Genomic DNA, 23662 nt, shown 5'->3' on the forward strand with positions numbered 1-23662 from the left:
TGTGCGGCGCTGGCAGCAGCTTTCTGGTGAGGGATTATTTGTGGAGGCGGAATTTGATCTGTCGCTCGGAGAGAGTCGTCCATTGGCTGATCAGTCCGAGATGGATTGGGGAGTGGGAGGAGCCTTGGAGCGATCCAAGTAATTGGATCCTGAATTAATGGATACTTGTATCAAAGAGGGAATATAAAAGAGTGACAGCTCGAGAGTGAGAGGGGAGGGGAACAGGGCTGGGGTTTGTGATTGCGTGCCCTGCTGTTTGATTTTCTAAAAAGTTCATTTATTTTGGAGTCAGTGAGCTGTTGCTGCAGAGGAAGTCATGTTTGACAAGGGAAAAAAAAATGCTGCTTTTGATGGTGATCCAACCCGGGTTCTCGGCCATCAAACAATTACAGCTTTTGAAGTAACACAAACATGATGCGAGAGAGAGAGAGAGAGATAAAAATGTAATTTTAGTTTGTCTAATGCTGGCCTCATTTTTATATTTTGGCAATCATATGTACCAATTAGAATAACATTATACTCATCAAAGTAAGATCTGGGAACATGTTGCTAAAACAGTCAACCAGGGCTACCAACATCATGTTAGGGGCAGCCGTGGCTCGATCTCTGGGGACCTGGTTTGGCTGTTATCAGGCCATTAAAGGGTCATTATCAGTGGTGATAAGTGTCTGGGTTATTAGGGAGCAGCTTCACCTACTTATAGTCCCTTATCAGACGATGAAATGCAATGTTCTGCCAAAAAGCTGCTTTCATGAAGTGGTGGATAGGTCGAGCTCTTTCACCCAGGAGGATGAGGTTTGAGTCATTTAGGCACCAAAACCGAAGGAAAGTGGAAGCCAACAAACTGCTGATGGGTATTGAATAGACTGATAACAGGCTTCTGAACCTACTAACCCACATCTGTGAGGCTGATAACAACTGATAACGGCCATTTAATGGCCTGAAATAAACTACAGGGTGTGTACAAAGTGTGCAGTGGTAGTTGAAGGGGTTCCAGTTCCCTTGTTTAGGTGCTACCATGATGCCCTTGAGCAAAACACCAAACCCCACTGAGGGGAACATTAATGTTTGTGTATGTAGAAATTGTTGCTAAGTTCAGCTACGTTCACACTAGGCGGGTTCCCATTAACTCTCAAACTGCACAAATTGAAACTGTGAATATAAAATACCTCTAATGGAAACACATCAATTTAGAAAAAAACTCCCATTTATTGCAAAAAAAAGTTTGTACGCTTGCATGAGGCCATATTTCAGGCCATTCACAAAAGCCATATTTCACCAAACTGCAATGGAAGCACTTTTTGTGCTTTTATAGGTCACATGATGCTATGGCATGAAACAGAGTTTGTAACCGACAAAAATAATCAGTTCAGTTTAAACCGTCAGCGACAGTTAGATAACAGTTTAGCCTCGGTGTGAGTGTTTTTCCGATTATATGGTTTGTAGGAGTCATTTGAATCCATCGCTGATAATTAGTTTTCCAGCAGTTAAGTTTAGTTCGATCAAATATATGTTTCCCTCTCAATCCTCTGAGTAAAATAAAGGCTGTATCTGTTCGAAGCCCTCGTAAGTAACTGACTTATTTCATTCAAAGAAAACACAGTGTACTCCTCAGTAATTCTTGTAGACACGTAGTAAAGAAAACTTCCACTCCTGACAAACCGCCTCTTCTCTTGTTAAACTAACCACCACCTGGCACCTCCTCACTCCTCTCCATCCTTCAGCCCACCTTCAGAGGAGCCTATCTGAACGCAACCTTCATTATTATTTATGGAAACATTTTCCGCAAACCATTGTTTACTCGGAGCGTAGCCCGTTACTCTGGAACCTTCCAGGAACACTTTTTCTTTTTAGCCTTGAGCAAGTAACAGAAAGGAGGATAGAATTCATGAATAATTTGCAGCCGTTTTAAAAAAAATTACTATTCATTATTCATGGCTTTGTATTGGCTCGAATACTTTAAAAAAAAAATCCTTTGGACAACTTTAGAGTGAATTTTAATGGCATGAGAAACTCCTGATGCCCTGAATGCAACACTGACAACAAAATCAATGCTTGTTCTTTCAGGTGTCAACTTTGCTTCTCATAAAGCCACGAGGTTTTTATTCATTCATTTATATCAAATGCCGTCATTAGAGCTTTTACAAGTCACAATGCGTCATGACAGTTTACAAACAGCACTTCTAGTTAGGAAGGAAGGTCCCGGCGAAAATCCTTTCGCCGGCTGAGGTCATTCTCCTCACTGTCAGTTTAATTGCAGTGCAGGGGAGGCTTGTTGCGACAGACCCGAGTGTGAGGAAGAAATACGGCCTTTTAACTCACAGCTCCCACTCTGATTTATATGTACAAACCTACCATGGATTTTCTCTTTCTCTGATGTCCATTGAGGATAAAGGTTCATGAAACGGTTCCAAAAACCTGAATAACTACGGATCTTGCTTCGTAACTGTTCATTTCTTAATCTAAATGACAGGCTCTATATGCAGCCCTTCCTCACTCTGAACTCGTCACATAGCGCTGCTTTGTCAGTGATTTCAGGGTCAAATACCGACACACACGTAGGCAGCTGTCACTGAGGAATTATACCCACCTGGTTGCAGCAGCTGATGACGCAATGGATGACAATCCAACTCATCAAATGTCGCTGCTTTGTCATTGCACGTTGGCATCAGACACAGATGAACAGAGGCATCTCCAGGGGGATATAAAACGCACCTGCTGGCAGCAGTTTGTAATGCTGCCGACAACTACTGCAGTAAAACGAGAGAAAATCCAATAGGGCCAGCGGGAGGGAAGTGGTTTGGAGTTATTTTGATTATAACGTAGTGTGTTGTAATGTGTAGCATGCTGTGTTGGGGACCTATTTCACATCCAGTTTTAATTATTAATTACCTTGTTGTGGGCCAGCCCATTCTCATAAAATAGGACTTTGCTTCCTGTCTGAATTTGACACCTAACCATGTGTCCCCTTCCCCTAATCCTAACCATCCATGCCAGCATGTGTGTTCGTTGACATCCCAGTGTTGCTTTCCATATGCATGTGTTGCCTAAACATAACCACATGCTGAGTCATCTCACCATGTGCATTTGTTGACATCACGGTAGCGTCATACTAGAACGTAAACAGCAGACACAGAAGGATACCTAAAATATAATAAATAGACACGGACGTCCACTGTAAAGCAACGACATGTGACAAGCCTGGGATGAGAACATGTTGGTATTTTGGTAGAAAGAAAATAGTTATATCATGAAACTGCTCACAGCAAGGTCTGTGCATTATCTTGAGTAACAGAGTCATGATTTCTGGAAAGAGACATTGCTGTTGAGTTTTTCAGTTAGATTTTTTTGTGCTTTAAGCACCACAAGCTGAGTGCCATTTACTTCTATTATATTATAGTTCTATTATATTGTAGAGAAGGCAGACATCTCTACAGCTGATATATCCAACACTCACACCACACAACCTAGACTCACGTCAACGTCACATCACGTCAACGTCACGTCACGTCACGTCACGTCACGTCACGTCACGTCACGTCACGTCACGTCACGTCACGTCACGTCACGTCACGTCACGTCAAAATACATTTGTCCTGGACTCAGATGCTTCACCCATAAATGCCTTCACAGTTCAAATAAAACAAACCACATAGGATCAAAACAGCAATAGCTGTCCCAAATCACACCAATAAATTGCACATAATCCAAACTGCACATGCAGAATATTGCACAGAACACATATTGCACACCCTGTTATTAAAACATCATGGAAATGTTTGCAGTGGGGAACTCTGTATCATTTTCCAGAGGGCGAGAGCTGGTATTGTGCGTGGAGGATAGGGTGGAGGATGTGATGGGTCGGTCATAATAGTCTGAGCTTGCCAAAGAACAGACTGCTCATACATCGACCACAGGGGCTGGTATTCATTCTTTTCCGTCACCTAGATGAGCAAGTTTTCAGATGTACAGTGAGGTTGCTGTACCATGCTGACATCCCATATCAGCACTACAATAATAGCAGTATAGGTTAAAGGAAAAATATGTGTTTTTGGTTTTGTTTTGGTTTTTTTTGGTGAACTGCCCCTTTAAGGTGAAACAAAATTCCCATAAAAATGCCACAAGCCTGTGAATAAAGGCAAAGGCATCCTGGGGTTCATATTAGACAACACAGGAATAATAGCATATTCCATGCTGGTGTAATCTCCTGTGGCTCTAACAGTGGAGGTAAGGCTTTCAAAGAGCTTCACACACACACACACACACACACACACACACACACACACACACACACACACACACACACACACACACACACACACACACACAGAGGGCCAGAGAGGTGATGGCAGTATGAGATAGCTTAGCTTCTGGTATTAAAGGGCCAAGAGGTCTCAGTGTGAGATGATTACCACCATGCGGAGCGTGATGATTATTCCAGCCTCTCTGACCCGCGGGGCTGCCGGTTCAAATCCCAGGCTTGATCCTAGGAGGATACTGGAAACAAATTGGCTCTCGTTGGTTGCAGCTGTTGACACCAGAGGACCGGGGAGGGTCGGCTGCGTCGGATCGAGAGCATAGTTGAACGGGGGGGTCGATGGGATACATGTTAGGTTGTTGTTCTGGTGGGACGGGCTGAACGAGGCTTCGGGGCTAAGCAGTCGTGACGTTATAAATGAATAAAAGCGGCGCGGGCTGTCCTGACAAACAGATTGTGTCATTGGGTGGTAATGTGGCCGCGCTGCCGTGGCCGTGGCCGGGGGGGATTAGGCTGACAAAGCAGCACGTTCACATCGCCGATCACTGCACACACTTTCACCCCAGGGCCACAAACGGATGACATCAGCTTTCCTTTAATCTCTGTATATCTCTCTTCCCTCCTCTTCTCCTCCTCTCTTTGTACCTGCTCGCTGTGTGTGTGGATGTGTGCCGCGGTCCTCCCCGGATTTCAAAAATTGGAGTAGCTGCTGAGAAAATGAAACGGCCTTCTTGTGTTGTCTCTGATATTTTCGGGGGGATCTCTCCAGATTAAAGTTCGTCTCGTTCAGCTGCTGCCTGTCAAGAATCTCCTCCACGGCTCTGAATTATTACGCTGCTTGCCTTTTTTATTCTTTTCCTTCATTTCAACTTTCTCCTTCCTCCTTTGCAAACATGGCTTTGATTTCAATGGAAGTTGGGATGCGGCACAAGACCAAAGGCGATCTCTTTTAGTGGCGAGCTGGAGGAGAAACAGAGGGAGCTTGAGATGCGATGAAAGGAAGGAATCCCAGGGGAGAGACACAGAAACGAGGATTCGATTCTCAATGATAACAGATACGATGATGACATCCCTGTGTAGGGGTAGGTTGTTTTTACACTGTGTATATTTATCCTGGCTGTGTCACACGTGTGGGATAGGCCTGAATGTCAGGCTCACTTGTTGCCGCCAAGTTTTGGGATTCACCGCCACGTTTTGTCCCAAATGTGTTTGATTCAGCGCTTAATCAATACAGAAAGCTCTTTGGGATGACAAGCCGGTCTGCCGCTGTCATGGACTCTGCAGTAGTTCATCACTCTGTTGAGTGTTTGACTGCTGTGCACAGGCTCTGGAGTCACATCTGCACTGAGCTGGGGAGTTTGTATTCACTCGGCAGCAAGAGTTTAAGATGAAAGTGTCATTACTGGCCATTATTTAGAGGATATGGAGGATGTTTTTCATGCTCCTGTCTTATTATCTGCATTTGTTGGCATCTGGAGTGCAGCTGCGACTAACTCACTGACATTAGTTTGTTATCAACTCACGGCGTGTGTCTGCATAATGTTTTTTTTGTCTTCTGAGCAACGGCATCTTGTTTCAGTTGTTCCCAGTGAGGGCAGAGTGTATGCGCACAACTTTTTTGTGCAGAAGCTCTGAGCACTTTTACTTGAAAAGCTTTTAACTTTTCAGAAAGGTGCTGGTGTCGTCACTGCTGCTCCTTCAGCTGCTGTCTATCTACAGTCTACTGTGTGAGCTGTGTGATGTATCAGTTTGAAAAATGTGATAACAAAAAGAAGAAAATCTTCCATACTATTTTAGCATGCTAAATAGCATGTTTGTAAGTAATTTGGGAATCACCCGAAGATGTCGGTGACGTTGTCGATGCCTTATTTAAAGTTTTAATATCCACTGAGGGTTCAGCATCTGCGCTGCTAGCTGCAGGTGTGCTATTATTAGCCGCGGCTGCTGCAGGGAACTTAGTCACACTCTTTTCTTTTGAGACATATTTTGTGTTTGACCAGATGTTTGTCTAGATTAAACGTGGCCAGCCTTGCATTTGGCACTGCAAATGTTGCGGAGACCATCATTACGAAATGCATTGAACATTTTTGTCGCAATGCATTTTTTTTGTAGGGAACACAAATTTCTTTTTGTTTACAAGTATTATTATAGAATAGTAAACTAACACATTTTAATAATACCAATGATAATTTATAATATATTACACAGTGACTAATAATTCAGAAACGCAAATGACTTTTTTACTTTATTTATTCATACAACTTATTAAACTCTGATGTCAGAACTGCTGAAAATATCATATGATGTGGAAACGGATCATCTGAATACATCATTTACCTGCATTAACAGATGACAGGGAAGTCTTATCACATAGTGACAGGCTGTTTTACATTATCAGATGCTGCCACCTGTCCTCACTTAATGTCGTTTGGCAGGATTTGAGGCTTCTGCTCCGGCTTCACTCTGACATGTGTGTTTGAATAAATTAGACTTGAAGCAGCGCTCCTTGATCTTCTTACACGAGCTCGCAGTAACAGTGTCACTGTGACTTTTTATATCCATTAGCATCTTTGCAATAGTATCTATGCATGACTGTTCCTTATTTACAATAGGATTCAAGGAGGTAACGCTCTTTTGGGCCCAATGAGAGTTTTTGGTCGAACAGAGAATCTTATTACAGAATTTTTCACGTTTTGGCGACTTTGAGTTGACAAGCAACGAGAAACAGCTGCAGAGGGAATATCATGCAAAATGTTTTGCAGAGAACAAATCCCCAAGAGATTATTTGCTCAGAGGAAATACAAATAAAAAAGATATGTTAAGTCTGAGGGAAGATGTAAGTAGTTCTTATGCAGTTTCTCCACTTTATTTCGGCTAGTTTGCCTCTTGAGTGCCCTTTAAAATAAATTATTTATGGAACACTTTGAGAGTGTCGCGGTATAAAAATCTCAGATTTAAATGGTGATATAGCTGCTTCCAGAGGGGTTATATTACAGTCAGTGTTGTATACGTGATCTGCAATTATGTGTTTTGTAGTGAGTGTGAACAGAGATTAATACCTTTAGCGTTAAAAATACTGGCCTCCATGATAATTCATTCTATACATCCCCATTTTTACTACTTCTGTATCTCTTTATCCGCCATCTCCACTCTCCCTTTCCTTTCCTGTCTCCTTGGGGGAGTATGCAGTCATCAATATCACTGGCTGTGTTACAGGCGGTCCACCCAGCACCTCCTGGAGGGCAGAACTATTAATGGAATTCAGAGGAGGGCGGCAGAGGGCCAAAAGGCAGGGGGAGCGTGCTTCACTGCCTGGCTTTCTCCAATCTATCCCACATTACTGGCTGTCAATAAGCAAGCGAGCAACACAGGAGTCATTCTCACTGAACTCGCTTGAACTTGAATGAACCTGAAATCTCATTATGTGGAGCAGAAGAGAGAAAACGCCTGATCTCCGGTCAAAAACCTAAAGAAGTTAGGTTTTTTTGCATCCGCACTTTGCCGAAGAAGCGAAACCAGTCAATATGATTAAACTGCAAAGCAGCGATATTAACTTTCATCACCAGCTCAGTGAGAACAGCAACCTCCTCTGCACTTCCTGCTCAATAGACTTTATTACCGCTTAAATGATATGTAATCACAGTTGATTAAGACCCTGCTCTGCATCATCGGTGAAAACAGTGAATAAGCACATCGCCACACTTGCTGTCTGTGAAGGCAAAGTGCAGCGAAAGCAGCTTTTGGTGGCGCGCTGCTGCGGTTCACTGTCCTTCGTCGGTCCATTTGCCCGCAGGCGGCAGGCAGGCGCTGAATGGCAAACTAATCCATCCCTCTAATGCAGGGGCATTACAGCTGCCCGTCACTTCCTAATTGGCTAATGGCGAGATTAGGGTGGTTACAATAGGCCGTGCTGACACTGTCGTGGCCAGTCAAAACAGAGGGGTTAGGGCGTAAAAGGGCAGGACCTGCTTTATACATCCGGCCTGAGGCAATTGTCCACAACATTGGGCTGTAATAACAGTACACTGCTGGACGCTAAAGGCTAGCTGATCCTGTCTGTTGCCCCTGACTACAGTTTACCCTTGTTGCAATGCTTTTATGACACACAAACCACAACCAGGTCAAATGCACTTGACATTGATAGTTTTTTTCACGTTATCAGCAGCAGCAAATGAAACAAACTGTAATAAATCAAATTTACCAAAACAAAGCGCATCACACTGCCATTGTTTGTTTAAGTCTGCCCTGACTAGACAGGGTGCTTTTTGCCGCCGAATCACGCCATTCGGCGCCCTTTTTTCACTCTCAGTTGAAGTTTTTTCAACTCCAGGGGTTCAGGGCTCTCCTGCAAAAACACACGACAGCCAGCAATGCAAAATAGCTTCACTCCCATTGAAAATCATTACAAAAAGCTGCTCCAGAATACTAAAACATGCTCCCTCAATGATTTGGGCCTTGCTTTTCCTTAAACGTCAGGCGTAAATCTAATGAGATGACTTTTAGAGCTGTGACAAAGCTGAGATTGTGCAGGAGAGACTGTGAGTCAATAGCTGGATGAAATTTCTGTGACTTTGTGCATTTCAAAGCGTAGAGCAGAAATTTACACACACAAGTTCGAAGAGTTAAACAACAGAGAGGAGAGACTTTAGCATGAATACAGCCTTGTTCTGTTTTAAAGTCTGACTCCTCACTGACTACATATTTCATCATACAACACAGAAAATAACTCGGCAATATTCAGATACATATATATATATATATATATATATATATACTACAGTAAACTGAGTAAAAACACTCAGTGAATGTTTTACAATGCCTGTATTTTACTCTGTGTTTGTATTTAAACCAGAGGCGAGGCAATAATTTAGCGATGCCAACAAGCTGCTCAACGTTAATGTCCACCCAAAGCTACAGCAATAACAGTAAAATATATTTGGCTCTCTCGTTGTTTAATGAATTTAGGTTTGCTTTTACTGCCACCAATTGTTGGTGCATTCGGGAAAACAGTCACCTGTTGCTGAGCTTCACTTAATTCCAGCAATAACAATAGAAATCTTGTCAGCCAAAACAGTTGCTGTTTAGCAGGTATAATATTAACCCTGTACCATCTTAGTTTACGCTGTTAGCGTGCTTACATTTGCTGATTGTATATATTTTTTACTCAAATATAGTCAAGAACAAGACAATACTGTAGAGGTGACGCCCTTTATCTTGTGTTTCTAGAGTTAAGTGTTTTTGGAGATACAAAAGGCATTGTAGATATGTCATATTTCCGAAAGTGAGTTTAGTGTAATATTTTCCACCAGAAGCAGGTTGGTAAGTAATCTTAAAAGGTAGCTGGTAGTTGTAGTCTTAGAGATAGTATCCCTTCAAGATTTCCAGTCTTTGCAAAATCTAAAAACTAAAAACTCATATTGTCTTTAGATGTAAGAGTGTGTCAGAATTTAGTCTTTTTAATGTCTTTTAGCAATCTTTCAGGGAGCTGATGGCAAGACCACCAACACGACTAACACTTATCAGTAGAAGTAGAAAAAGTAGAAGTAGAAAGAAGTAGAAAATCCCAAGTGATGGAAGCGTTGGCAGTCGGAATTAGACACGATTTTTTTCTGGCATGCTGAGTTTGAGCCGATGCTGGGCCAGTTCATTTTTTTAAAACTGCTCAGTGCGGCAGTGTTGGCAGTCAGAACTGAAGCGTCATTCGTCCCGAGTCTTAGCTGAGTCGGGCAACCGAACATGGCCCAATTGATTTCTTCCAGTGGGCCAAGTTTGGGCTAATGCTGGGCCAGGTCATTTTTGATAACCGCCCATTGATTGCAACGTGGGCACGAGGGATGCATGATATTATTGGCACGTTATTGGTATCGGCAGATATTAGGTTTAAAATGGACGATTGGAATCGGCCAATCTGCTGATATCACAAACCAATTTTTTTTTTATTGACAAAGCAAACATGTACAAAACATCAATCCTGAATTGAAGGTTTTTTTTCTTATTTTGCACAATAAATGAATATTAAACACTTAATAACATTTTATCTCATGTCTCAATCTGCTGGTGGGCCATTGTTAATGCCACTGCAGAAGAGACTTGATTATCACTATAATTAGGGGTATATATCGGCTAAATGAGTTGCTGTATGTCAGTATACTGAATATCAACAAAAAATCTAATATTTTGCATCCCTACTGGGAACTGGGCAAGTTTATTCAGCCCGATTCTGGGGCGTCATTTATCCAGAGTCTCAGCAGAGTTGGACAAGTGAAAGTTGTCAAGTTCAAGTTCAGGCCAGTGCTGGACCAGGTCATTTTTGATAACCACCCAGTGACGACAGTGGTGGCAGTCAAGCCAGTTTATTTGGTTAAATTCTGAAGCATCATTTATCCTGAGTCTCATTCCTGATTTATTCCCTCCAGCATACCAAAGTAGGGCTGTTGCTGGACTGATGTTGTGCATTTTTGGCTACATAGGCCCACATTTTGCTCTTTTTTTTTCTTTTTGTAGCATTAATGTGGTCATATTAGTGTGTTTTGGTCGGTTTCAGCTGCTCCAGTTCTGAGAAAGAGACATTATTATGTTACAAAACCTCGAGACAGTACGGCTGGACATTCTGTCCCATTTCTCCTCTACTCATTTCCTTAATTTTCTCCCTAAAAACACTTACCTTTTAGCCTGTGAAAGTGCTCTTACATTACACTTCTGCTTATTAGTCATGCATTATCTCTGGTATTTCCTTCGTCTCTGCCTATATTTAGTAACAGGACATTACACTACGAGGAATACAATTCACACTCGGTATAAAACAAACACATTAGAGACAAAAGTTTGTGTCACTTCTGATATTTTCCTCTTTTGTCTCGCCTCCCTGCTACATAACTGTATGGAAATGATTAGTTTAAATGCTCGTGGTATAATCATTTCCTCAGGGTCTTTACACACGCTTTTCCTCGTCATGAATACACAGTGCAATCTCTCTCTGTGATGCCTCGGGATATTCTCTGGATATAAATCCTTTGTTTCAAATAGAGGCCAATGTTTCCGCTTTCCACAGATTGTCTGGGTCCCTGTTGAGCCTTTTTATATTGCCTACAGTTATCTCAGGTTCCCATTGTGCTCAGGTTATAGTGTTTTTACTGTGCAAATGTGAAGCCGAACACAGAGGTCATGCATCTGATACAGTGTGTTTTATTAACGTAGGAATGGCTTTGAGCGGTGTTAATGTATTCTGTAGGAGCACTGCTCCCAGTATGAAACCACTACAGGTGTTAGCTGTGACCGGGGCATTCGGTAATGGTGCTCGGCTGCACAAGTGAGAGTTGGGACTTGTGGCCTGTGGTTGAATGTGGCTCGAGGACGTAGTGGAGAGCAGCAGGGTGGCTGGAGGCTATGAGAGCCTCGGCCCACGCTACAGCTTAAACTGCTCCCTCATCTCTAACACGTGCTGCCTCCCTTCATGTATCTCTCTTTCTGTCCACGCTTTCCTCTTACTCCTACCACCACGATCTCAACGGCCATCATCAACACTCCCTGTCTCTCACTTTGTGCCCTTTTTCTCTTTCTTTTTAAACAATTTTTGTTGTATGTATATATATATATATATATATAATTTAGAATTTTTTATGAATTTTTTATGTCATTTTTTTGTTTGGTTTTTACTTTTTTTTCATATTTTCAGGTAATTTTCTTATTTTTATTTTTCTTATTTTCTTTTCTTATTTTTTGGCTAAATTTTGGGTCATGTCTTGTTAAGTTGCTTGTTGCCTTCTCTCCATTCTTTCAAGACATCTTGCTCAGGTTTCAAAGGATTAAAAAAACTGCCAAGACAGGACATCACAGTGAGTGTTTTTTAAGGTCTAAAATAAATAATCAGGGATTAAAAATGTTAACGATACAATTATTAATGGTTCAAAAGAAAGAAAAACAGCAAATAGAAATGTATATAATTATGTTGTCATCAAATGATTAAAACAAGTTCTCAACTTCTGTAACCTTCTAGAAATTTCACAAGATGCCCCTGTATCTTTACCAAGGTAGAATATTTATCCTTAATTAGAAACGTGAGTTTTTCAAGGGCAATAGAGCGTGACAGACCTGCTTGTGAGCTCAGTCTGGTAGGAGACTCTCCAGGATTTGCTTTGGTGTGTTTTGCTTGTAGTAAACAGTAGATAGTCATTTTATTATCTGCCTTGCTTAATTTACAATTTACAGGAAAAATACCAAAAATACATAATTTTGGACATATAATTAACTTTACGCCCGTGGCATATGACAGGATCGCTGAAACCTCCTTCCAGAAAGCCTTAACATTTGGGCAGTCCCAAAGGCGATGGAACAGTGTGCCCTTTATTCCACATTTACCACGTGTCCGGGGTATCGGGATTAAAATTTATCTCTGTGCCCTTTTTCTGTTTGTCGACTCACATCCCAAGTAATGAAACGGTTCCCATGAATGTTCCCCGCACAGTTGCATCGAGGGACAAATGACCTGTTATTCACTTTCATTGTCGTGATGTGTTTATTGTCTGCGGAGACTGCTGGAAGCAGCAGTAAAGTTTAAAGGAGAATTTATACTTCTGTGTAATGGCGCACGGCAGATGATGCTCCCAGCGTAGGGACTGATTTATAGCGTCAGATGTCATCTGTTGATGGCGGCGTCGTTTTGTGTCATGCTTTAATCGCAGTGTAGCCCAAATTGTCTTTGCATTCTTTTATTCACTTTGCGACACAGAGCGACAGCAGGAAGGATACTAAACCAACAGTTGCAGTTGACTCATTAATAGCTGAAGTAATCAGTAAAGTTAGGGGTATATTTGCAGTGTCAGGGCGCTTTCACACCTGCAGTTCGGTTCATTTGGTCGGGACTAACGGTGGGGGAAAATGATACATTGTTGCATTTTAGTTCTAGTTCAGATCGTGTTTGCACAGACCTTTTTTTTACAAATTAACCGAGAGGAGTAAACATGAGGTTCTGGCAGCAGACAGTTAACTCGTTGATTGGACAATTTCAGCGTTTGTCATCCTGCATCATCAGGACTCATGTGGGGAAATCAAATTCATCTTACTGATAGAAGTTCATGCAGCTCTTTACTGCTTGTAGAGTTTTTATTTATGTTTTTTAGTGTTGCAAAGAGCTCACAGAGAAATGATGTAACTGATTGTAAGCATTATGAGGCGGCTATTTTTTAGTTTTACTTAAAACCTTCATCAGGAGCAGACAGAGCCGAGCAAACAACAGCAAATCGGCTTCTTTAGGAAGCAGGGTTAATTATATCTGTGTTATTGTAGTTCTGGATAATACACCAGGTTGTCCTAGAATTGAACAGCATTGGGTAATGAAGGTCTGCTAGACAAAAACGTTTTTTTTTTGTTTTTTTTTCACTCAATAAATATGTCGGCAGTAAATAGGACAGTGTGCAGGAGTTTCTCTCTTTGTCAGTAAATAAAAATTTGAAATATTCCAAGTTCAGAGAAATAAAGGAATCTATAAGTAGAGGGAAGTTAAGTTTGATTATTAATAAAATACATAATAAAAAACAATAATACATTTTAAAAAAAACATTCAAAGAGAATTTAAAATACAAATCGCAAAGGGAATAAAAGATTTGAAATGGCGGATGGTCTTACAGGTAGGTAAACGTAACGATGTCCTGACGGTAACAGAGAAAATTCACCTGCACAAACGTGTCCAGAAGAAGCTAAAATGCTTCTCGCTTTCTGGAAGATTTGTTAATTGCAAAAAGTGATTGAGTCCCAGTTTATCTTTGAGATCTCTCTCCATTTCTCTGTCTCAACCTGTCTCCCACTAAACAGGAGCCTGACAGACATCAAATGTGTCTGTGCCAAAAAAAAGGAAAGAAAGAAACAAAACCTATTTTTAGACTGAGCTTCCCACACTCCTGAAGTGGCCCAAATCCAGAAACACACCTGAGGGGATTTGAGAATACAAGCTCCTGCAGGCTGACAGACAGATGGACGCAGTATTTAATCTTAATTTGCTGTAGTTAAGGCATTGTAAATAATAATTATACACCTTCCTAAAAATATCCAACATCATTACTGTCTCTCTTCACAGAGCTCTCTGCTTTTTAGTATCGCTGATTTGCACCACAGGATCATGACCTACATACAAAGGACTGAAAATCGAGAGGCATTGTGGTTGCCTCCTTTTAGAAATTGTCACCCGAGAGAAGTCCCCTCCAGAAGACGCAGCTAAATATAGTGCTGCAACATCAAAGGTCTTCTTTGAAATGTGTGTGTGTGCCGCTCTGTCAGTAGCTCTGCCTGTGAGGGAGGCTAATCTGACGGGTACACAAGCCCCCATACCGACAGACACAATCAAGGAAGTCTCCGCTGGAGGTGCGACACAAACGCACACACCCACATACATTTTTTCTGGTAAATATCAGCGTTCCCCGCTGCTCATTTGCTCTCATAAGCGCTTACAAATTACTCAGTCAGCAGGTTCCGGTTTGATGTTTTACCTTCGAAGGTCGTCGTCAGTGAGTTTACTCTTTGAGGTCTGAAAAAGTGCAAACAGGGTCCAACTTTAATCCGTACACTAGTTATGTTTGACAGCTTGATTGCTTGTGAAAGAAAGTGACTTTACCGACTGAATATTTTGTAAACAACAAAACAGATCAACCTCGGCAGTCTTCATCAGACGAGCTGATTGTGGAGATTTTTGTGGCTTTATTTTCTGTACTTAAGGACCAATTAATCAGCATATTAACAAGGGAACTTTGGAAAGGCTTGGCGAGCAGCTTAATGGCCTCATTTAGAATCGTTTTCTATTCATTATGTTGTTTGATGCTGTCTGGAGAAAGTTGAAGCCGGATCTCTGGACCAGAGTCTTGATTGAAGAGGTTTCGCTTTTTCTCATGAAAAGCATCTTCAGTTCAGACGTCTTCAATCAAGATTTTAGGCCAAACATTTGGATTCAACTTTCTTCAGACATCGTTCTGCCCAGATGATAGAGATGATCTTCTTGGTGCTGGGATTGTCAGCATTTGTGGCAATGACAGTGTTGTTCAAAGGTTGGCGCACCACAGAAAAAGGACGCTAAAAGGGATCGCAAATGTGCGACATCATTTTTTGCCAACACTAGATATCAACAAAAGCCAGATACCGTGTCCTATTAACTTACTGTGAGCTTTAAATTCCCCATTTCATCACCGTGTGGTACAGTCTCTCGTTCTCTCTCTGTGCCGCTGCCTGCACGTCCGCAGCTGCAAAGATTAGGTACATAATCAAGAGCACTCACTCTGCAGCTAAATCCAGGGACCAAAACGCATCTAGAAGTACACTGCACAGAAAAAAACAACTGCTCAACTTGAGGCAATCTCAGTCGACTGAGGGTCTCCAATTTTTAAGGGGCAGCCCTAGAAAAGATCATGTTTTTGCTCAGACTACACAGTTTTAGCTGCACAATTATGGCTTGAATTGCTGCTGTTGTCTGGCTAAAAACCACCTCTTTTTTGTTTGTTTGTCGATCTCGAACAGCGGTCTGCAGATTGGCAGCCACCCCCCTGAAGTGTCACCATCCCCTCCTCCTTCCAATGACAAAGCCAGCTCATATACACGTAATAAAAAAACTTCTTAACTTTAGAAACATCAGCCGGGTTTCCTTAACAGATTTTCGCAAAAAAATAAGCAATATTTTTTAAATGACGTTTTCTCCTTTCTCCTCTTTCTCCTCTTTCTCCTCTCACAATAACATTCCAAGGAGCATGATGATGGATGTTCAAAACATAGCAGGTTTATTTCTGTTGCAGCCACCGCACTAACTGTCATTATTTCCAATCGAAGATGATGTAAGCGTGTTTTATCCAATAATGTAAGGGCAAGCCCCTGATACGTAGGAGCGGCCACGTATGAATATATGAATAAAAATATGGCTTTTTCATATTGCCTGAAATGCCACCTCATGCGAGCAGAAAAACCTTTTTTACAATAAATGGGAGTTTTTTCAAAATTGTCGTGTCTCCATTAAGCGTATTTTATATTCGCGATTTCAATTGCTCTGTTTGAGGGTTAATGGAAACCCGCCTACTGATACGATAGATAAGAAATGCACAAAAGTAATGTATGTGGTTTGCAGAAACAAACAATGCCAGTATCAGTACGACTCTGATTACCTTTTTTTGTGTCACTGAAAGTTTGGTAATCATCATGTGGGAGAATTTCCTGTATCTTCCTGTCCCTCCGTGGGCCAATCACAGCACAAGCATTGTCCCGGTCTTGTTTAGTTATGTGGGAGTGATGTCAGTTGGCCTTTTAAAGTCCAATCACCCCCACACCACCTACCGGGGGCGATCAGTGGCACAGTCGCTCCCCTGCTAACTTTAAAACACACAGATGGATACTTTATATGCTGTAGTGAGGGTCTAACAAGTGTGTTATACGGGCTCCTCTTTTAGTGTGAACAACCCTCGCTCAGATGTGAAAAACCCATTTGGCACCTCGGGGGTAGAGTGCCTGCGTGTTATCACAGCCGGGATCAGATTTAACAAGTCTAATTAGCACACGGTGATGAGGAAGTATTTAGGAAGCCGTTTGTACTTCAGTTAAACATCATAAATACTTTGACACACATTGTTTTAGGAACTGGAGAAGAGATGCTGGAGGTGTTGGTGACTTCAAATTCTGCTACTACAGGGTAAAATATTTTCATCACTCCGGTGTTGCACTCAGCTGGCGGAGCTGCAGCGCCTGTCAGGGAGTCCTCGACATGCTGTCAGCTCCATGCAAATGGACTTGATTTCTCCTCTTGGCGTCCAAATTGCATCACTTAGCTACCTTGCCACTCCTCCCCCTTTGAAAGCACGCCGCTCAAATATTCAGCCTCAGCCTTGCAAGAAGTAAAAAGGACAAAAAGGAAGAAAGAAGGCACTTAATGAATAGAGCTGGGTCAGGGTCAGCGTGTTTCTGCTCCGGCATGGTCTGATCTTTTCTAAAAACACTTGACGGTGACTCAGTCTTACTTAAAGTCTCCCCTCTCATTCAGCAGTGATGAGGCGTTCAAAGCTCCAGCGGCTCTAACTCTCCTCTCTTATCTCCTGCAGGCACAACCAGGCAGCCCAAGGAAGGAGAGGTCCCGGGGGTGGATTATAATTTCGTGACCGTTGACCGGTTTATGGAATTGGAGAAAAGTGGAGCCCTGCTAGAGAGCGGAACATATGAAGGTAAGGATTTAGTGAAGTCACGCTTGTGATTGCGGACATTCGTCTTTGTGGGATTCCAATTTTTTGATGGAGTTTATGCTGCGATGTGGCACCCCGGGCATTTTTATTTGGCAGATGCTATTAGCACCCAGGTGTCTGTAGCAAATAATGCCATTTGCATGTGGGTGTAAATATTTCTGGGCGTCCCAGCAACATTGAAATATGATGTTAACAAAAACTAATCTGCTAAAGTTTATGCACACAGTGTTCATTTGTGCATCCTAAAAACTGAAAATATTAACTCAACTAATTCTGAACCAACATTGACTTCCACAGGACCTTAATCCCAGTCTTCAGTATAAAAGTCCAGTATTTAAAGATCCGGTGTGTAAGATTTAGGGGGATTTAGTTGTGTCGAGTGATGAGGATGGCAGAATGCAGCCAGTTGAAACTTTCTTCAGTGAATTTCTCAATTCCTTAGCATATATACATGATTATGGTGCATCGAGGTGCCAAGTTGTAGCCAATCACATCATGCAGTGGGACCCACAATAACACGTTGTAGGGATGGGTGTAAATAGCCGAAAAGCTGCAGTGTGACTATTCTCACCCGGGTGTAAATAATCGCTCCGTTATTTTTTCCCTCTGCATGAGTGACAGCATTTTGAATGAATGCTGAGACGAGCTCATCACTCCACGTCCACACACAGCACTCAAAAGTAGCTCCCATCCATCCATCGTTTGGCTGTGAGGAGAAAAGAGTGTCATCAGTCATGGAGGACACCGTGAGGAATCCTCTGTAAATTCTGAATGAAGAGAAGCCAGCACACACACACACACACACACACACACACACACAGACACACACACACCTTCATGTTGGCTCTCTCTTGGCTCAGTCCTTCAGCCCGAGCTGCAGTGGCTCTTCAGTTGCCTAATCAAAACAAACAGACACTATCCATCCCCTCTCCTGTGGTCAGACAGGCCCCAGGCTTGGATTTAAACCACTTGGAAAAAAAAAAAAAAAAAAACGCAGCCTGGCCACCTCCAACTCCCAGGAGACCCCTGCCATTATAACACACAGACGCTAACTTTCTTCTCTCCCACCTGACTCCGCTCTCCGTCGGCCTGCCACCACTGCAAGAAGGAGACAAAAATGGCAGATGACCAATTTAACGGTCGGTTGCCAGGAGCGGTGTTAGATCCTTTCGCCGATGGGAGCTGCCGCTCGGGGAGAGGGAGTTAGAGTTTCTCCTGCGTGGTCACTCTGCCATAATTGAGCGTTTTAGGTATTTTAATAATTTAATGGCCAATTAGATGTGAAAGAAAGGCAGGAGGGGTGATATTTAAAAGGAGGGCTGTATTGAGGATCAGCTGGCTGTTAAAAGTAGGAGAAAGGTTTGAGTTGGTTTAACAAAGAACAGGAAGCTCTCAGGTAGATTTCCTGCTGCTAGTGTCCTTGAGAAAGGCTGTGAACTCCTGACATCTCATTATGTCACTCTGTGGGAGGAACCATAGTATAGATTTTTTTCCCGCTTTTTGTCTGAGAAATCTCTTTTGATGTGGTTCTAAATCCGAGCTCTTAAACTCACATTACCTGAAGGGCACTGGTTTGGCCGTTCTCTCCTCAGGGGGTCCACTTTTCAAGAGTGCTTTTAAATGAAATACAATTCAGACCTTAGAAATCTGTAAGTCCGTCCTCTGTAGCACCTAGAGCACTGCACTTGAGACGCCAGATTTTCCTCGAAGGTGAGACAGGCAGCAGTCATGTAAAAAGGATAGCTCACTCAAAAATGAAAGTTCAGTCATTATATACTCACCCTAATGCAAATGGAGGTTCAGGTGAAGTTTTTAGTCCACAAAACGCTGCCGGAGGTTCACTGGAAAAAGGCTTTGTACTCATCTCACAAGCAGTTAAAGCAAATGGTGACCAGGATTCAAACATTAAAAAAATATATAATAAAACCATAAAATGTCTCCATACTGTTCACCTGAAGTAATCCAAGTGTCCTGAAGCCCCCACGTGCCAAGTTGTTTTGAAAAACATCACTGTCGTCATGTTTTTAGCCTTGTTGGATCCTGTAGCCCACAAGTCCCTCATAAGTGCTTACATTGTTTTTAATGCCTTACCTGTGTTGCAGCACCCCTTCCACCCTCATAAGTAATGAACAGTCCCTATCCCCAACCACCGAGAAATGCCGGCGACGTAACGAGCACACGCAGAACACCGAGTCCAGTTAGGTGTCTACATGACGGAATAGCTTGACCTCCAGTTACATTATCTGGTTGTGTTAGTCTTATTTTAGGAAATTGGATTTAGTCCGATTTCAGTCACACTAACATTTTTATATGCATTTTAAAGCTCCAGTTTTAGTCGGACTAACCCAATAGTTCAACTTTTTCAAACATCATTGACTGGTTCTGGAAAGAGGCCATTCACATTTTCGTGTTTCCCGTCAGCCACTGGCGGTTCTCGTACATGCTTGACACATGAGAAAGTTTCAGCTCTGCAACGTGACTCCTCTTGATGTCTCTAAATCCTACACACTAGACCTTTAAATGTTTTTGTTGACAAGTTGACAAATGTTTTATATCCTTGCTGGAACAAATAAAAATGTTTTTATCAGTGCCGGATATGTATCCATTATCAACCATATGTTTTTTTCGTCGATGCAGAACAATGATAAGGAATAAAATAATCACTTTTATTTTGCTTCTCTTTTGAAAAAATTAAATTTGATGTTTTTGGCTCTGAATGCTTGGATTTTGTGATTTTAATCACACTTTGGTATTTCTTTGCTGTCTCTCCAAGAATCGTTTTGGGGAATTTGTTAAATGAGACTTTCGTTTCTTTTTCTCGGTTTTATCAGCATGTAAGTGAGAGTCTAGACTGAAATCAGCGCCGCTGTTAGATGTGACAGCAATACCACCACTTACTCAAACTTCAAAGTCCAGGTTTCTGTGATGCGGCGGCTTATTTAAGTTCACACGTGCAGCACTTGGACTTGTTCTTCTTTCTTCTCGGAGGCAAATCTCCGGCTCGTTAAAGCGCTGGGATTTGTGTCTGTAGTTCGGGGGTTATAATCCCAACAGTCGCCGTAATCTTTTTACAGCTACTCTCCTCCATTTTTCATTTTAACCTTCATGTTTTCTGAAACTTGAACATGATGTTTCAATAGGTCTTTCCAACAAGGAGGGAGACACCGAGTGATGTTTTGTTAATCTCTCTGGCTATTCTTCATTTACCCAAAACTGTCTGAGTTTGTCTCTAATGCTTGAGCCTGGTGCCTTAGAATAATTATGGATTTTCACACACATCGTTTCCTCCTGTCTGATATAACGAGTGCTGCAGACCTAAACTGTGGCTGATGTCCTCTGAACTGATTCTGTGGAGACAGTCTCTCCAACTGTCTTTCATGCTGGAAAATAGCCTCCAAGACGAGAAGTGTCTGATGTAAAAAAAAAAAAGAAAAAAAAAAAAGAGCATCTTTCAGACTTTCAACATGATTCGACATCTCACTCCAGCATCTGTGTCTCAAGCACAAAAAGTTGATATTGTTGTGTGAAACCATCGAAAATGTCAAATTTTCAAGAGGTAAAAATAACAGTCTAGCATTCGGCTTGACAACAAGATTTTGAAGACTTTTGCAGTTATTTCACTGTGTTTTGAAAATGTTTCAGAGCAGTGTAAGCCACAGGGAAACGTAACTTTTTTGACGGCTGGTTCTGGAGATGTCAGTTTCAGTTATTTTTGCTTTCAAAAGCCTAAAATTAATTAACTGGTAATTCATTTTTAAGAACGAAAACTGCAAATTGACTTGAAATACAGGCAGCCTCTCCTTTTGGTGTGGCACTCAATTGCCTCAGTGAGCTTTTGTGCCACATTTCAAAGCACTATTCATTGAGAGGTAGTGAAAATTTAATGTTTTATCAAGTGAAAGTCTTTCCTTTTATTTTATTTTTTGCTTTGTTGACTTCAGGGGTGTTACTAGAATTTAAGGACACTGGAGGACTAGCCCAGACTTCAAGGGGGATCGCCATATAGTAAAATAAAAGAACAAGCTCAGGTTTTTTTTCAACTTTCTAGATTAATTATAAATTACGACAAGGAAAGTATTACTAGTTGTGAGTAATTAGTATTAACTACAAAAATACTATACAAATGCTACTATTAAAAATGTATTAACTAGAAAAATAGTCAAATGTATTATTTTTGTTAACAGTGCTGGTATGTTTCTAAGTACATTTATTCACGTACAAGTAAGAACAGAATGACAGATTATTAGATCCAGGGCTTTTGTTATAATCAGGCCTATTCTCATTTTTGAAAAACACACAAAGGCTACATGTGGAAACATGTTGCCCAATGCCCATCCTCCCGTGACGGCTGTGAACTGCACACCACAGGGGTCAGATGGGAGCTAGCTTACAGTTCTGCCCGTTCAGTGCTTATTGCTGATTATGTCGTCCCAGCAGTGGGATGACGTGTTTGTGGAAACATGATGGCCACCCTCTAGTCTCCTCAGAGGTAGCTCTGTTGGGAAAGAAGCTTTATTTTGAGCCCCCAGACCTATTTAGCATTGTTAACTACGTTAGCACCACTGTGCTGACGGTGCTAACAGTAGTTAAGAATGCTGGTTTGGGGGCTCAAAATTGAGCTGCTTCCTCACCGAGGCGACCTGTGGGGAGACTGGAGGGTGGCCAAAATATTTCCACAGAGTCAGTGGCACCACCAGACCCAGTAACAAAACAAATAGACTGACAGGCAAATACAGTCAACATTATTCTCAATAGTTAACCGAGTCACAGTTAACCACTGACATTGCTGGTTGGTTCACTTGTAGATAGATAGATAGAAAGAAAACACAATGTTCCCGTTTGCCCCTTTTTAGTCTGTTTTATTACCTCAGGTTTTTCATGTATCAGCGGCAGATATTTCCACCTCAATACAAAAGATGTGAATGGATTTTTGTTTGCTTTTACTGAAAGTGTCTAAAACTGACATTTAAAAAGCTCAACATTTAAATGTCTTTCCAGAAACAATCTCTCAGTCACTCTTCATAATTCCCAGACTCGGCTGGCTCGGCTCTACCTTAAGAAGAAAATTGGTCATGAAAAAGAAAATCTGACCCTTAAAAGAAAAAAAAAATTTAACAATGACTGATGGAGACTGTCGGAGGAACAGGGCGGCTTTCAGCAGACAAACAAAGCATAGTGAAATGTAAAATCAACACAGAGGACTGGAACAGGCTGTTGAGTCAGAGCCAAGTGAAAAACTGCAGATCCCAGGGGTGCATAGGCGGCTCTGACCAGAGACCGAAACAGTGATTATTCAGTCGTATGCCAGGGGAATCTGTGCATGGTCTGACAAGTGATTGATGTGCAGAGGAAGAGATGGAAGAACTTGGCAGCAACAGATACGCCCTCAAAAATCGGGTGACATTAGTTCGCAGCAGAGCGTGCGGGTGTTAAAAAGCATCTTTGTTTGCAAACATGCATTTCTTTGTTCAGATTTTATCGCTGCTGAAATGTTGTTAGACTTGATGTGATCTCGAGCCCCCAGCTTGTGTGTTCATGGATCAGCTGGCTTTGACGCGGAGCAGCATGTGGAGGGCACTGAACACCTCATCCGCCCTGCAGCTGGTGCACGGGTGTCACGAAGCTCCTCTGATGTACCGTTTCCACCTCTCTCATCCTTAATTTTTACATCTTACATTAACATTATGTGCTTTGAATTTATCTTTGTTTCAAGGTTTTCCTTAATTACAATTGAATGCAGATTTTATTCTGGTGCTTTTGTTCCCTCTTGGTGTTGCCATATTGACGTGTTAAACTTTAAAGTAAAGAAAAAAGGACGAGAAGAATCTGCAGCCATCAGAGCAGCTCTGTGAGGCTGCACTAAAGCACGAAGGTGCTTTGAGTTAAATGCTAAAGGTACAGTGTGCAGGATTGAAACCTTTCTAAAACCTCACCGACAAAAGTAAAAGCCTCAGGCTCACTGTCGTGTGGTGTTTTTTCAGCACTGTGCCTCTTGGATGCCCAGTGCTCACAGTCTGGCACCTGGTCATTACCTTTTGTTAAAGTCCAGGTCTCATCTGTGCTGTTAGGGGACACGCCCAGGACCGTCGGAAAATCCTGCATAGTCTTTAAATCAGCATGCTAACACGCTGACAATTACAGTGCTAACATATTATGAGTCTTATTTTATTTTATTTATTTATTTCAGGTGTTCAGGGATTCTTTT

At 41.9% G+C, this 23662-nt stretch overlaps 1 protein-coding gene across 10 annotated transcripts in view; it reads left to right on the top strand.

Moving 5' to 3' along the window:
* Positions 1-23662, top strand: part of magi2a (membrane associated guanylate kinase, WW and PDZ domain containing 2a) — a 255042-nt gene that overhangs the window by 143200 nt on the left and 88180 nt on the right. For 9 of the 10 annotated variants that reach the window (XM_088073045.1, XM_088073039.1, XM_088073040.1 and 6 more), the window contains exon 3: positions 17320-17439. In XM_088073045.1, the coding sequence (XP_087929171.1) occupies positions 17320-17439 (120 nt within the window). Of the gene's footprint in view, positions 1-4845; positions 5341-17319; positions 17440-23662 lie in introns of those variants that run through there. The other variant, XM_088073043.1, reaches the window with a different exon arrangement.

The sequence above is a fragment of the Plectropomus leopardus genome, chromosome 22 (genome assembly GCF_026936395.1).
Source record: "Plectropomus leopardus strain MGB_pleo_1.0 chromosome 22, ASM2693639v1, whole genome shotgun sequence".
NCBI classification, from domain to species: Eukaryota; Metazoa; Chordata; class Actinopteri; order Perciformes; family Serranidae; genus Plectropomus; species Plectropomus leopardus.